Genomic DNA, 14,764 nt, shown 5'->3' with positions numbered 1-14,764 from the left:
AGGGTATCGTAGTGGGTGGGAACACTGAAGCGGCTTTTCAAGGGGCAATATTTCTGTGTGGCCACACAAAAAGGGAGTTGGTAAGGTAAATTATATGGCGTAGAATACAAAAAATTGGCTGCAGTGCACCACAGTATGTGCCCCTCTTTCCTGTCTTTCAAAGTTGGAAGGTATGCCTTAAAGGTCTCGTCCTCTGCTCAATTCTGCAACGAGAAGTGATGTCACATCTACAGATACATTCCGGGTTCACAGGTTTAAGAAGGTGTGCCATGAGAATTACCAGCGTGGTGTGGCATTTGTTCTAGAAGACTGCCATCTACTGTCCAAGCGGGACCCTGCAGAACCGATTGGAAGGGGAAGAGTGTCACAGAGGAAAAGTTTGGATAGAGTCAGTTCAGGTGACCTTGATGATGGAGTTCCCCGATATAAAAGGCCAGCGTGCCACACTGGCTGGTATTTGGCGTCAAGTAAAGGGACTAACAGGTTGTGTGTCAAGGGAAACACAGAGGCCGAGGTGACAGGCCGTGACGGAAGGCCAGTGGTTGTGGCATGCCTGCAAGCAGAACCCAGGCAGCGCCAAACAAGTTCCAGAATCCAGACGATGCCGGTCAAGACCCAATCCACGTCTGGCAAGTTCCAGAGTTCAGACTACTCCGGTCATGGCCCGAACACCAGACCTGTGCCATCAAGACCTTGAGTCCAGACTACGCCAGTCAAGAGCTAAGTCCCAGCCCCTATCTCACTGGGCACGAGAGACATCCGCCGTTGGTCAAGCACTGTAAACCCGTGAGGAGACTCTGCTCGGGTGTGGACACCTGCGGTGGTATACAGCAGGCGTTGGTGAGCATGGCCATTGCTTCCACCACTAACGTACTGTGCAAAGGTTGATGTGGGTTAGTGCAGCAGATAGGATGGGGGCCGGCTGATGTGAAGGCAGCCCTGCGAGCTTTGCTAGACTTTTTCAGGAGGACTTGTGGCCTAGCGGGAAGAACCGAAGACCCCTGCTATGGCCTGTGTAAGAAGAAGAGATTGTACAGTGACTTTTATGGTATCATTATCTTCCCTGTCAGTACCTATAAAAACATATAACAAGACATTGTGATAATAGAGTGAACCTCAGGATTCATTGTATATCTGGTTTTGTATATTTCATGCTGTAATTTCCCTGCTTTGCATTATTCACCGTTGCTTTATTTAACAGGGAATAAATAGTTTCATTGGTTTCTTCCGCTTTGTGTCTGTGTGTTGCATCCGGTCACCTGCTTACACATGTGCAATTGGCAAGCACGGTGTACCAGGCTAATGAATAGAAGAGGTGGATAATACCTGCCGATTGTTCACCCTTCCTGGCGCAGGTATTGGAATACGCAACAATATGTTCCTGGATCACTTCTCAATGCAGAAGTGAGCGCAGCAGAACTATCCCCTTGAATCCATATAGACACCCATAATCGTGGCCTTATTCCGTGACATGGCGTCTGTTGCATGAATAGATATGGTTCTGTGCTATTTTTAAAATGATTTTGCTCTGAAAGTTTCAATATAACCAAGGACAGAACTGCAGACGTCCTAGACAATACAAGACAATATATTACAGCAATAACATCTATTGTTTTTGGATTTCGCTAAATTACTTGCTACCTTAGCACACTGCTTACGGTACCATGGGGATCCCTTGGAACAAAAAGCCGATGGATCCTGTCATTTCTAATTACTCTCCCGGACATAAATCTGGCATTCTTTACATTAAAAGAGCCGTGTACACAATAAAAGACGACCATTCAGAAATCAAAATGTTTTTATTGGTGTGTTTCTTTCACTCCACAAGTTGCGATATTTAATTTTTTTTTTACTTTTTTTTCAGCATTATTTTTTTATGCCATTTTTTTTTTTGTTCCATTTTTCTATGTACGATATCATGTTCAGTCTTTCGTACGATGATTTTTTTTTTTTCTTGTTTTTGTTCGCTTGTAGAATGGCGTTCGACCCATTTCTGGTTTTGGCATATGAAAAAGAAAATGAAGGAAGGAGAGAAAGAGAGAGAGGAGAGGAGTGAGGGACGGGAAGGGGGCAGAGAAGTATTTGACCCTTTGCTCGTCAGACTCAGGGGTTGGGTGGGATTGGCAGCAAAATACATTAGGACGAAGCAGAAAATTGACATACATGTGCACAGAACATAAATGTGGGCCATTGATTTGCATCAATGGACTCAAGACCAACTCTCGAAACGTAGAATTCCCAAACAAAATCTATCACTCAGAAGGCACCTTCCATCATGTGGTCCACCCGTCCGTCTAAAATTTAGAGACCATCACCACTAATGGAGTGCATAATCTAGCAGTCCTCTGAACTTCCTCTAATGGGAAGGTCTTTTCTATAGGAATCTATAATGGTATTTTATACCCGTTTCCTTTTGGGCCTCTCATAAATAGCATTTCTATAGTAATATCGTCTGAAATATAAGAATGACAAAAATAATCTTTGTAAGTGCTGTGTTCTGCTTGGGGAAACATGCACATTCTTTATCATTTGAGGAACTTCCTTTTTTCTGTCGACTCCGTAGGTTTGAAGAGCGACTCCCCATGTGTTGAGCTTGGATAAATGGTGGTTGATTAGACAAGCGAGGACATAAACTACCATTTATCCTGGTATGCCAACATGTAGAATTGTGTCTCTCTGCTCTTATCACAGATTTCTCTTGTGCCATGAATAGTGAGAGCTTCTGTCATTCCTTTTATGGAGAAAAGACCACCATCCAAGATTGACCCCAGCGTCTACACCATGGGACCTGCATCTCCGTACCTACAACCCTATATTGATATATTAGTATTTCATATATCTATGTAAATATATAAAGATCTATAAATTTAGAGATATATAGATCTCTAAAGGGGAAACATAAAGCAGATATATGATTGTATGTAGGTTTTGGCATTAGCTTTGTGCAGGAGCCACAGAAATGTCGCCAGCGCCTTGTTTAACCTTCAGTGATGAGCTTAAGACCAACCTAGCAGTCCACTTCAGGTGGAGGCACTGTAGGGGCTGGTAAAATGATTGTTTTGATGTGCCCCCTCAAAAGCCATGCCTTATTGCACTGTTCCCTATACGTCATGGCCTACATATAGCAGCAGGTGGCTGTAAGATGTATAACTTTATAATTACTTTTATAGTGTTACTAGCTGTTTTGTTCTTTTTGTTTCGTGCCATCCGCGGACCTTGTATATACTTTGCTAATCAAAAATGACGGTAACCACCTTTTTTGATCATCGTCAGTAGAACAAATATAGCTAATTCTCAGGCAAATATGTGGCCAAAATTAGAAAAGCCTGTACAATGCTAGATTTCTACATGCAACATAAAAATAAATTAATAAAAAGATGTTGAAAAGAAAAAAAAACAATAACGATAAAAGTAGCTGGAGACACAAAGTGGTATCTTTGGGACTGACTAAGAAGTTTCTCCAAGACTCTGTGGCCGAAAGGACAGATAGTACGGCAATGTGCCCAAACCAGATACAAAGAAACATTGCAGAAGGAAAACACACATAAATTAAAGTAAAAAAGCCCCCTACTGACCATTTCCGCACCTCAGATACAAGATTAGGAAGAAGGGTGTAGGCATCTCCCCTCGTCTCTCCCTTCCCCCCTTTTTAGAAGTTCGATATTTACAGCAATCGGAAAGGACACTCGCTTCCCCCATTGTAAAAGTTCCAATGTTCCTCTGTAATAGAGGCAGGGGGTGTTTTGTGCTTAAATAAAGAATATGCAGGGCAGTTGTAAAGTTCACTTTCTCCAACATTCAATTTTAGTTGTTTCCAAATTCCATGTTATGTTTTGTTTTTATTTTTGATAAGTTCTTTGTTCTTTCCACGTGAACCACAAACTCTGTTCTGGACGGATTTGAGTTAAAAAAAAAAAATCTCTTACCCTGTCTTTGGGGCAGACATAGGGGTTTGGGTGAGAAGAAAGGATGAGAAGTGAGAGCCAAAGTTTTTTGAAAAGCCCAAGGAAGAAGTTCATTATTGAACGAAAAGTGGCTTTTGCTATTTTTTCTTTCTTCTTCGAATTTCCATGTTCTGCCCATTTTTTTTTTTTAACAGGAATGCAAATTATAAGCTGTGACCTTTCAGAAATAAAAAATGTAAATTTTGCAATCTTAGGCAATTTCTGTCCTCTACTTTCTCATTACTCAGCATGCCCCATAGGCTGTTTGGCACCACTTATCGAGCCCTAGTGATTAATTCCTTACCAGGTAGTCTCATTGTTTGCATCACTTGAAGACATCTGGCATTTCTAACACAAATGGGCTGCCTACAATTATTACAGGCTAAACACAACACCTATCTGTCTCTTCTCATTATTTCTTTAAATTGGCTTTTTTAACAATACTGCAAACTCCAGCGTCTAAACTGTTTTTGCATCCATAGCTTTCATGGGGTTTCTTTGGGCAAACAATTGCATTTTCAAAAGGATATTTTTTGGCACCCAAACCCCTACCTGTTAGTGGCCTTCCATTTTAGAATTTCTAACAGACACTGGCAATCAAAAGGAAATCCAAGTAGACTGAGTCCACATCAAAACCCATTGTCCATTAGCCCAGGCAGTGTCTTGTCCTCACCCCTGTCCCACCAAAAATTACCCCTGTTCAAATACCCCTTCCTTCCATCTGACCCTGCTTTCTTCTGAAATGGAAAGGGAAGGCAGTATTTTTTTCTTTTTTTTATAGGGGAGTAACGAGTTTGGTGCCAGGGGTGGTTGAGTAAGTTCAGAGGCTGGTGATAAGCTGCATCTGCCCGTCACCCTCGGGCACTGATCCTTCGAGACCCAGAAACCCCTGTGGCATCTGGTAGAAGGCCTGCAACTGCCCTCTGGGCACTGAACCCAGCCGGCCAGGGAAGTACATGGCATCTACCCCCGTAGGTGGGGGCACCCCTTGGTGGCACGGCAGCATTTCCCCAGATGATGGCAGGCCCGGTTCAGGGCTACTATCTGGGTATGGAGAGTCTCTGAGGTTGGTCATGCTAGTGTATAGTGAATCGCGATTTGGTGAGTCGCGAGGGGCAGCTTCAGCTTCGGACTCCTCCAGGTCACTCTGGTAGAGGATTGACTGAGCTCTTTGTAAGAGAAGGGGCTCCTCCAAAGCTTTATACATGCGCTCCATCTCTAATGTTGGAACCTCTCCACCTTCTGCTAATGCCCCTGATGTCACTTCTTCATCTCCCGTGTCTGTTGTCCCTGCGTGAGATTTGCCTCGGAGGTTGCTGTGTACCAGTTCAGAGATGATCATCTTTTCAAAGGCTGCTGCATCCGTAATATTACGACGTCCACCGCCTTCTCCCATTTTGGAAGGATCAGGAGGGAAATCTCCAGCTCTTAAAGAGTAACTGTTATTAAAGTTGCCATTAAGAGGAAGGGGCGGGAGTGCGTCCTTACCACATGGATCTCTGCTCAAGGTGTGTTCTGTAGAGTAAGAAGAAAAGGTAAAGGGTAATAAAATAGCGATGATCGGTGAGATCTATACCAAATGGATTTCTATTACTGTTTCTACCTCTCTTATTTCCTAGAACTTTAGGCTCATTGATGTCCTTAAAGAGGACCTATCTCCTGCCTTAAATATGTCCTTTTTTTAACTTGGTGTAATTGCCGTTGGTGGTTTTTTTTTTGTTCCTGCACTTCTCCGTTCCTGAGATATGATCCTCCTCTTCCTTTGTGCACTTTGTATATAAATCTAGTTTTGTTAGCCAAGGGGGTTTGTTCTTGAAATCTCCTCTGTGGGCATCTTCGTGAGGTTCTTGTCACCTTGGCTAACAAAACTAAATTTATATACATGGCGCAAAAAGGAGAAAGGGGACGCTATGAAGTGAGAGGCACAGAAACATCCCTCCTACATCGCCAGGTTGAGGAGAACAGTGTTATTTGGACCAGATAAAAAGAAAAGTTACATATTTATAGCTAGTGACAAGTCCTCTTTAAAGGACTATTCTAAAGTTTGAAAGTTATTCCATATCTGTAGAATAGGTGATACCTTTCAAAATTGCTGGGGGTCTGACTACCATGGCCCCAATGATCCTGAGAACTGAGGCTCTAAAAATTCCCAGCTGTATGTAGCGGAAGTCAATCATACGCATTGCCTTTCCATTCATTTTATTGAGAGTCCTAAAGATCAGGTGAGAGCAGGGCTCAGCAATCTCCAGAGCTCACATTAAAGGGGTATCAGGGACTTTACAAATAAACAAAAATGTAACTAAGCACCAACAGGTGGGAAATGGCAGCTTTCCTGCACGTTGTGCATGGCGCAGTTCTCCCCTGGCACAGAACGGTCACATACCTCTCCTGCCATGGATTCAGATGCCTATGCTGAAATCATGTCTACAGAGCTGGGCTTCTTTCTGCTCCGCTCTGTCGATGGGGCGGGACTTCTGGCGTCATTTTGATTGACAACCGGTCCCTGCTGCCTAACTGGGGGAGCCGTTTGTCAGTCAGAATAACGTTGGATGTCCCGCCCAGTCGTGTCAGCAGAGGCTGAATCCCCGGCAAGAGTAGTAAGTGACCGCTCTATGCTGCGGAATTACAGCACTATGCACAACAGGCAGGAAAGCTGCAATTTCCTACCTGTTAGTAAAGTCCCGAAGAAAAAAAAGCGCTGATGGGAGCTACCCCATAGATGAATACTGGTCCGAGTGCTATGCGATGTTTTATGGCATAGCACTTGTCCATATTGATCCTAAGTGTGACCCCGGCCTAATAGAACTCAATGTGAAGCCTCGAGAGATGCCCGAAAAACACCCACGCGTCTTATTGAGTTTTTTTTGCTTCACAAACAGCTAGCAGACTCATCAGTGATCAATGGAGTAAACAACAAAATGTTCGGAAGACACCAGTTAGAATGGTGAAAAAAATGATGGCGGTAAAAAAATGTCTAAAAAGCTCCCAAGAAGCAACCAAACCCCCCCCAAAAAAGACTAGAAAAGTACTGGCGTTTCCTGAAGCCTATTTCTCTTGAAAATCTCAGGTTCGCTGCACTGAAAAAGACATGTGTGCACTTACTGTATTCTAAAGGAGTCTTACAACCTAAGCACTAAATAGGTGATAACTGTTGGATCTGTGTGGGTCCCATCACTGTGTCCTTTCCTGGCCACAAGACTGTGCCCAGGAGGAGTTGAATGATGGGGTTGGTTGCGCCTGTGTAATTGTAGACCTCAGCCACCTTCAGGCATCTTCCATGACTGACACAAGAGAGGGACACAAGTAATATTGAGTAGGTGGTAACTCGTCCAGACTGGAATATCTACCAAATTCAACTCCTTAATGGGATTGTCTAGGCTTGGGGCTCTATGAGACTGCAAACTTTTGAATCCTCATATGGCGCACACTGCACGCTATCAAGATTCTCTGTTGCCGTCAAGATTCTCTGGTGCCAGGAGCTGGCAATCATGTTAATGCAAGTATGCAATTTTTATACTTCTAGCCACATTCCTACTAGATGTGCCCGACTTGTATTGAGCAGGGCCATGCACATCTAGTTGGCACATGATTGTATGTATGCCAACCGCATAATTACTGTCACGTGCCCTCTCCCAGCACTGGAGAACCTTTACAGTGCACATTGTGCATGCTGTGAGAATTCACAAGTCGCCTGGACAATACCTTTAATAACACAGTGTGCAGTTAAATAATAAAACAGTATGCAGTAAGCTCCACTATGATCACAATTTAGATATTTAGATAAGAACAACGCAATACTTACTGGGATCTCTGAAACTTCCTGTTGTTGCAGGAGGAAAAACAAGAGAAGATAAGGAAAATATTAGATGGATACTGAACAAGGGGCTTGCTGGTAACACACATCTAATTTATACGTTCGTCTGCCTGAACCCTAATTTCTCTCTTTTAAAAACTGTGCCAATTGGTATGATGTAATCTTTCTGTACTGTGTTCTGACCAACCAGGTGCCATCTCCTTGCTGCTCCCTCTCCCCTCTCACAGCATTAGTCTTATGAACAAGCTGAGGCAAAGACGTCGCAACATCATCTCTCCTCCTCACACCTTCCGTTAAAGTTGACCTGGCATATTAGATGGCTATTGACCAAACGATGATCCATACGATTGTTTGGCCGGCATCCGTCTTAGTCTGCTCTCCCATACCTTACAAAGGAGCATTCATTCAACCAAATACTCCTGTATTCTTTATGATAGAGCAGATGCCAGATATTTCTGGTGGCTACTTATCTCCTGGAGAACAAAGCAATTCTCTGAAAATGGATATGTCTCTTTGACCTCTCCCTCATCACTCAGTTGTCCAGTGACCCCATGTACATGTGAGTGTCCTCCGAACCTTTGCTATCGGTAGGTTTGGCCAACATAGGTCAAATGTTTATGGGGGCTTTAATGGTTTAGAAACTCTGGTTCAAAAATCGGAGAAAGTGCATGGTCCAAGGGCTGACCCCCTTATAGTTTTGTTGGAGACAGTGACTGGTATCTTTAAAGAGGATGGCCTAGAAACATTTTGTCATGGTTTGGACATGGTTAATGTCCTGTTTTCTCAGGGTTAATTTTGCTGGCCTCCCTTTTGATCTGGGACGTCCTGACTATCCGCTCTGTCTAACCCTTTGGTACTGTCGTGCTATCTCGTGCTTTGACCCCTGACTTGATCTGGTTTACGTCCCTGTCTATGCCCCCTGGTAACTTGTCCCATAGTTACCTTTCTAATAGTTTTCCTCAGCTCCTACCTCTGTGGAGCTTAGGCCACGCCCCCAGCAGTCACGTGCTTCAGGTCCTGTTAGTCTGAAACACGCATCTTCACCGCTGCTGCCCCGCTCCACAGGTATCTTTGAGCACAGTTTTTGTACTCAGGACACGCGCACTGGCTCAGTTCCTGACACATTTAGTACCTATCCGCAAAATACATGTGATCTATGGGAGTTCCATCAATGTAGATTCAACGCCTGGACTTGGACATGTGGTCAACTCCAGCCAATCAGAGAACGCAGCAGTGACCAATGTGTGTCACTTATAGACAGTGATTGGCTACTGCAGCTCCAAATTCATCTAGATTAGCTGGATATGTATCCAGGAGGTACAGAGACCGGTGTGGAACCCAGGGATGAGTTGGATCAGGAGCTATGGGAAAACATTATTCATATTATAATATTTTACAGCATTCTGAGACTTTTCCTTTAAATATTTCCAGTGATCAGAAAACCCCTTTAATGTAATTAGTGCTTTCATGACAGATCTTTGAGGATGAATGGTTGCGTGACATTTACTGAGCGACAGGATTATTAACCCACAATGCACATCAACAACTGAAAGAGTTATTATAATAATAATATATATTATTACAATATATTAATAAGATTCTGACTACGGTCTCATGCTGCACGGACCCGCTCTGATTAGAATATTAGCTTAATTATGCAAAAGGAAATGTGTTTTCACTCTCTGTCTTTGCCAGCTGTTTTAAGAGCACAGCTTTAAGGAGGGTTTCACATGAATGCAATCAGCCTCCCTGTATAAATACACTAGGGGTAAAGTAAAGATATGGGAAAAAAAAAAAAAATCATCATCATTCATTAGTTCCTGGATACAGATCCGATATCAAGACCGGATGAGTCTACTGTGCACAAAATGTCACCATGGACCCTATCGCATTATTCAGAACGACGCTTTCCCACCTAAAAGCTCTGCCAAATATATATTATGCCTTTATTAAAGTTATTGCACTCCATTCTCTTCTTCGGTACAAAACTCTGTCACAACTATTGTTATAATTTTTTACTTTAGTAAAATTCTTTTTTCTGACTTGATAAATAATATGATTCTGATTGCATGTAGCTGTAGGGGGCGCACGGGCCAAGGATCACACAAGCATTCCCAAACTCCGGTTTCCTTCTATGTATGTTTTATGTTATATCTTCCAGACACTCTACTAGGCAGCCAAGTGTTACATCTGTCAGAGACCACAGGTTCAAAATGGCTGCCTCGGACAAACTTGGCACAAGCCATTCAGTCTGGAAAATTCCAGACGAACCCCGACATTCACCTTTAACCCCTGTACATTGGTTTGCTTCAATGGAATGGCTCCTGTCCAAGAAGCAAACTGGAGGTAAGAGGGGTCGTTACGGCAGGTACAAAATCGGAGCAAACTAGAGGCAAGAGGGGTCGTTATGTCATGTACAAAATCAGGAGACAAGCATGTAGTCAAAATACAAACCAAAGTCAGACAAGAGGATACAGAAAATAGCACACAGGAGCAAAGATCTAAGAGAGCACTTACGTTTCTAACAGTGTATCCACAAGCAATTTTTCTTGTGTGTATGTAAGGAGTTGGCCGGTCCCCTCAGTTGCGCCCCCTTCTTCTGCTGTGTGACCCCCCCGTGCACTTCTTATGTACATAAGTTATGTACCTGCACTGTTTTATGTGTGTCCTATGCCTTGCAATGTACTGTATTATATTGTGGATGTTCCCCTTTAAATGTATTAGAGTTAGGGCAAGAAATGGTTAATGTGAGGGGCTGGGTCAGCAGCAGAGAGAGGAAGCTGCTGTTTCCCTCCAGTTCTGCCTGGATCCTTGACAGGTGCAGACATGTCAGACAGACGGGGCACTGCCAGACCCCCAGATGGGAGAGGTCTATTGCCCCTGACTAAAGAAGGCCACGAACTAAAAAGGACTTCCATGCAGGCACTCTGGACTATAGAGGGGCCTCCACTGAAGGGGTCTCAGACACCCAGATACCCGCGGATTGGATGACTGGAATTCTCGGCTGCTGCAGCTGCAGTGGGTGCCACTGCAGTTCATGTCAGGGAAAGAACAGGAAATCCAGTGTTTGGGATTGTCGTTGATGTCCATTCTTCACTACCTGTTTGAAATAAAAGTTATATTTTCCCTGTTGGAACACAGTTACATCTCTGGACTTTAAATCACCTGGACTGCTGTGACAAAAGGAGGGAAGGTAACTTCGTTTGAGGGAAAAACCTAATCCATCTCATATCACATGTACAAGGGGCCGGGGTGTATACAAACTGTGTTTAGTGGGTGAGCTTGGTCCAGCTACCACCCCGGTGCCCCTTGTATTACAGGGAAAGGCTAGGAAAGCACAGGTCTAGCTGAAACTAACTAACTGGCAGCTAGAGACAGCCTGCTAGTGTTTATATAGAAGGGAGCCTCATCCATGACTCCCAGCAGAGAGCTGATTACATACCAGCTCAGTACAGCAAAACACATGTGGAAAGGAAAAGGACAACTCATCTCAGCAATCTACACGCTAAACTCCCACACGCTACTGACGTCCAGCAGTAACTGTAGTATTAATGCAGCAATGCCTAACGACCAGGGTAGGGGTTGCAAAAGTATATTCAGACACGGATTTGACACCATTTACTTCATACTGACACTAATCTTGAGAACCCTTGCTGACATCAAGGAAGGAGAAGCTCCGGTTTATAAAAATAAACTTTCTTTCATCGCAGAACTTGATTAACAGTGCAATCAGATGACAGCATGCAATAACATTGTTCTCAGTGGCGGCTCAATACTTGAGGAACACATTACAGATCCATGACACTGCATACTTGGTCCCCGGATTCTTCCTATAACTTTTTTGCTCATGATGGCCCACTATTCCTTCACTGTAACTTTCAGGACTTATTCTACATTTTGCCTCAGTCAGTCCCACTTTCCTTTGTTGTCTCAGGGTTCCATTTCTGCCCACAGCTGCACCTGTCTGGAATTGTGGCTCCATACACAGCTACAACTGAGCTTTCCTCTCTCCTTTACTAAAATTTTGGGGCACCAGAGTTGTTCTTCCTTTATATTCAAGGGAATGCCGATTGCGGGGACAGAGGAGACGCGGAACTCCGGTCAAAAGATGCCCATCGGACTACTTGGTGCCGATTAGCATATGAAGCGGGAGAGTTATAAAAGGAATTTTCCTAGGTATGTGGAGGAGCTGGGCCCTTATGAGGAGGTTCAGGAATGCCATTGAAGACAGCACAAGGATGGTGGACAGTGGCGTAATTTGAAGCTCTTGATCCCCGATTCTAAACCTCCAACAGGGCCCCAAATATTACAGGATTTTAATAGTAATAATCTGGATACAGTCTATATAGAGAAAGATTAGTGACAGGTTCCCTTTATATCTATTTACCACTGTTCATCCAAGATACTTTCTTGATATCACTGCTAATCTTGTTCCTTCACCCACCATGGCCTAACACACTACAACTTCCCTCCCGAAAACTTATTGGATTCAGGTTTATATTAATTAAGCCCCTCTACATATCAAGACCATCTACCAAATCCTTAACTCCCTCCTAGCCAATGTGTCTGCAAGTGCTGATACACAATAATGGCAGCATTTTTAGAGCTATTACCGTACAAATGAAATGACTCTTTAAAATTCTCAATATCACATTCATAAATGCAAAGAATACAATATTCAGAATAGTAACACGAGCCGTCGGGAGGTGATGGCTTCCTCCTCAATCCTTTATGCAGCCACCATTGGATTACACAGTGAGTATTGGACACATTGGAAACTGGAAAAGGCTTGGGCTACACGTTGACTTTGGACACGACTGCTTTTCGAGGTACCCTTTGGGTCATAATACAAGTCCCGTTCGACTGATTATGTTGCAATGTAGCTGCGGCGTATTGTGATCTTTGGCCGCGGGGATCTGTGTTGTAGCTGAAATTACCATGTAACCTGAGCCTAAAGCCGTATTCGGTGAGCGCCGTCTACTGGTGGCTCTAGGTACCTGACATTAGCTTTGTGCGGGGATCGCAGCAGTCGTATACCCTCTTTGAATGGTAGTGACGCCTCTGGCTGTCACCATTCCTCCCATGATATAGATTAGGCGGGTATGAAGCATTGCTCCATGTTGCGTTGCTGTTCCGCTAAGTGTAATGATAAGCACCGACATCTATGATTTATTTAACATGCAGTGGCGCAAAGATACATGTGATGTGACATGTACATACTGGATGAGAACATCAGCTGATGTACAGGATGACAAATACGCTCTGTCGTGACTGACACAGACACAAACACCTTAATGGAAACTGCAGGCTGGAACAGATATCATACCAGTGACGTCCTTTGAAATTTATGGAGCAGATATTTATTTTTCATGATCGGGTTGGATTCTGAGCAATGGACGCTTTTTTAACTTAGTTCCTGCATTTTGTCATCTAGCGCCAGAGGTTCTTGCATTCAGATCATCTAGCGATTGGTGCAAATGGGTGGAAATCCAGTTGCCCAGGATTTGAAAAACATGGCAGCCAACATCCATCTTCAAGCTCTGTTCTTCCAGTACATTATTTGGATCCTCGAATGTTTGACACAACCCTGTCCCAGCAGTAACAAAGAGACATCTATCATCCTGAACTGGACCCTCGAAAAGGGATGATCGCACATTTTAGGTGCAGGTGTAAATTAGGTTATTAAAGGAAATCTGTTAAAAATGTCATTGTGGCTGACTTTTCGTTAAAAATGTCCTACCACGGGTGAGAAAACGGGGATGTTTTCAAAGGTCCCCAACAGGGGCGGGCTGGGCCGGGTGGCAGGGAGACATATGCCCCCCGGGCAGCTCCCCCAGGCGCACACGTGGGCCGGCAGCTTTCTCTGAGCTGTGAATACAGTTGTGGCCAAAAGTATTGACACCCCTGCAATTCTGTCAGATAATACTAGGTTTCTTCCTGAAAATGATTGCAAACACAAATTCTTTGGTATTATTATCTTCATTTAAATTGTCTTAAATGAAAAAACACAAAAGAGAATGAAGCAAAAAGCAAAACATTGATCATTTCACACAAAACTCCAAAAATGGGCCAGACAAAAGTATTGGCACCCTCAGAATAATACTTGGTTGCACAACCTTTAGCCAAAATAACTGCGACCAACCGCTTCCGGTAACCAATCAATGAGTTTCTTACAATGCTCTGCTGGAATTTTAGACCATTCTTCTTTGGCAAACTGCTCCAGGTCCCTGATATTTGAAGGGTGCCTTCTCCAAACTTCCATTTTTAGATCTCTCCACAGGTGTTCTATGGGATTCAGGTCTGGACTCATTGCTGGCCACCTTAGAAGTCTCCAGTGCTTTCTCTTAAACCATTTTCTAGTGCTTTTTGAAGTGTGTTTTGGGTCATTGTCCTGCTGGAAGACCCATGACCTCTGAGGGAGACCCAGCTTTCTCACACTGGGCCCTACATTATGCTGCAAAATTTGTTGGTAGTCTTCAGACTTCATAATGCCATGCACACGGTCAAGCAGTCCAGTGCCAAAGGCAGCAAAGCAACCCCAAAACATCAGGGAACCTCCGCCATGTTTGACTGTAGGGACCGTGTTCTTTTCTTTGAATGCCTCTTTTTTTCTCCTGTAAACTCTATGTTGATGCCTTTGCCCAAAAAGCTCTACTTTTGTCTCATCTGACCAGAGAACATTCTTCCAAAAAGGTTTTAGGCTTTTTCAGGTAAGTTTTGGCAAACTCCAGCCTAGCTTTTTTATGTCTCGGGGTAAGAAGTGGGGTCTTCCTGGGTCTCCTGCCATACAGTCCCTTTTCATTCAGACGCCAACGGATAGTACGGGTTGATACTGTTGTACCCTTGGACTGCAGGGCAGCTTAAACTTGTTTGGATGTTAGTCGAGGTTCTTTAGCCAACATCCGCAAAATCTTGCGTTGAAATCTCTTGTCAACGCAAGATTTTTCTTTTCCGTCCACATCTAGGGAGGTTAGCCACAGTGCCATGGGCTTTAAACTTCTTGATG

General features: G+C 43.7%; 1 protein-coding gene across 1 annotated transcript in view; it reads right to left on the bottom strand.

The window, feature by feature from the left end:
- Window positions 1–1,780: 1,780 nt before the first annotated feature.
- Window positions 1,781–14,764, bottom strand: part of ADGRL1 (adhesion G protein-coupled receptor L1) — a 511,328-nt gene continuing 498,344 nt past the window's right edge. The window contains exons 21-22 of the mRNA XM_073588731.1: window positions 7,747–7,764; window positions 1,781–5,459 (exon numbers count right to left, since the gene is read on the bottom strand). Of these exons, the coding sequence (XP_073444832.1) occupies window positions 4,765–5,459; window positions 7,747–7,764 (713 nt within the window). The 3' untranslated portion in view covers window positions 1,781–4,764. The remainder of the gene's footprint in view (window positions 5,460–7,746; window positions 7,765–14,764) is intronic.

The sequence above is a fragment of the Dendrobates tinctorius genome, unplaced genomic scaffold, assembly GCF_039654945.1.
Source record: "Dendrobates tinctorius isolate UK_male_01 unplaced genomic scaffold, ASM3965494v1 ptg000104l, whole genome shotgun sequence".
Classification (NCBI taxonomy): Eukaryota; Metazoa; Chordata; class Amphibia; order Anura; family Dendrobatidae; genus Dendrobates; species Dendrobates tinctorius.
This window is presented reverse-complemented; position numbering and strand designations above follow the sequence as displayed.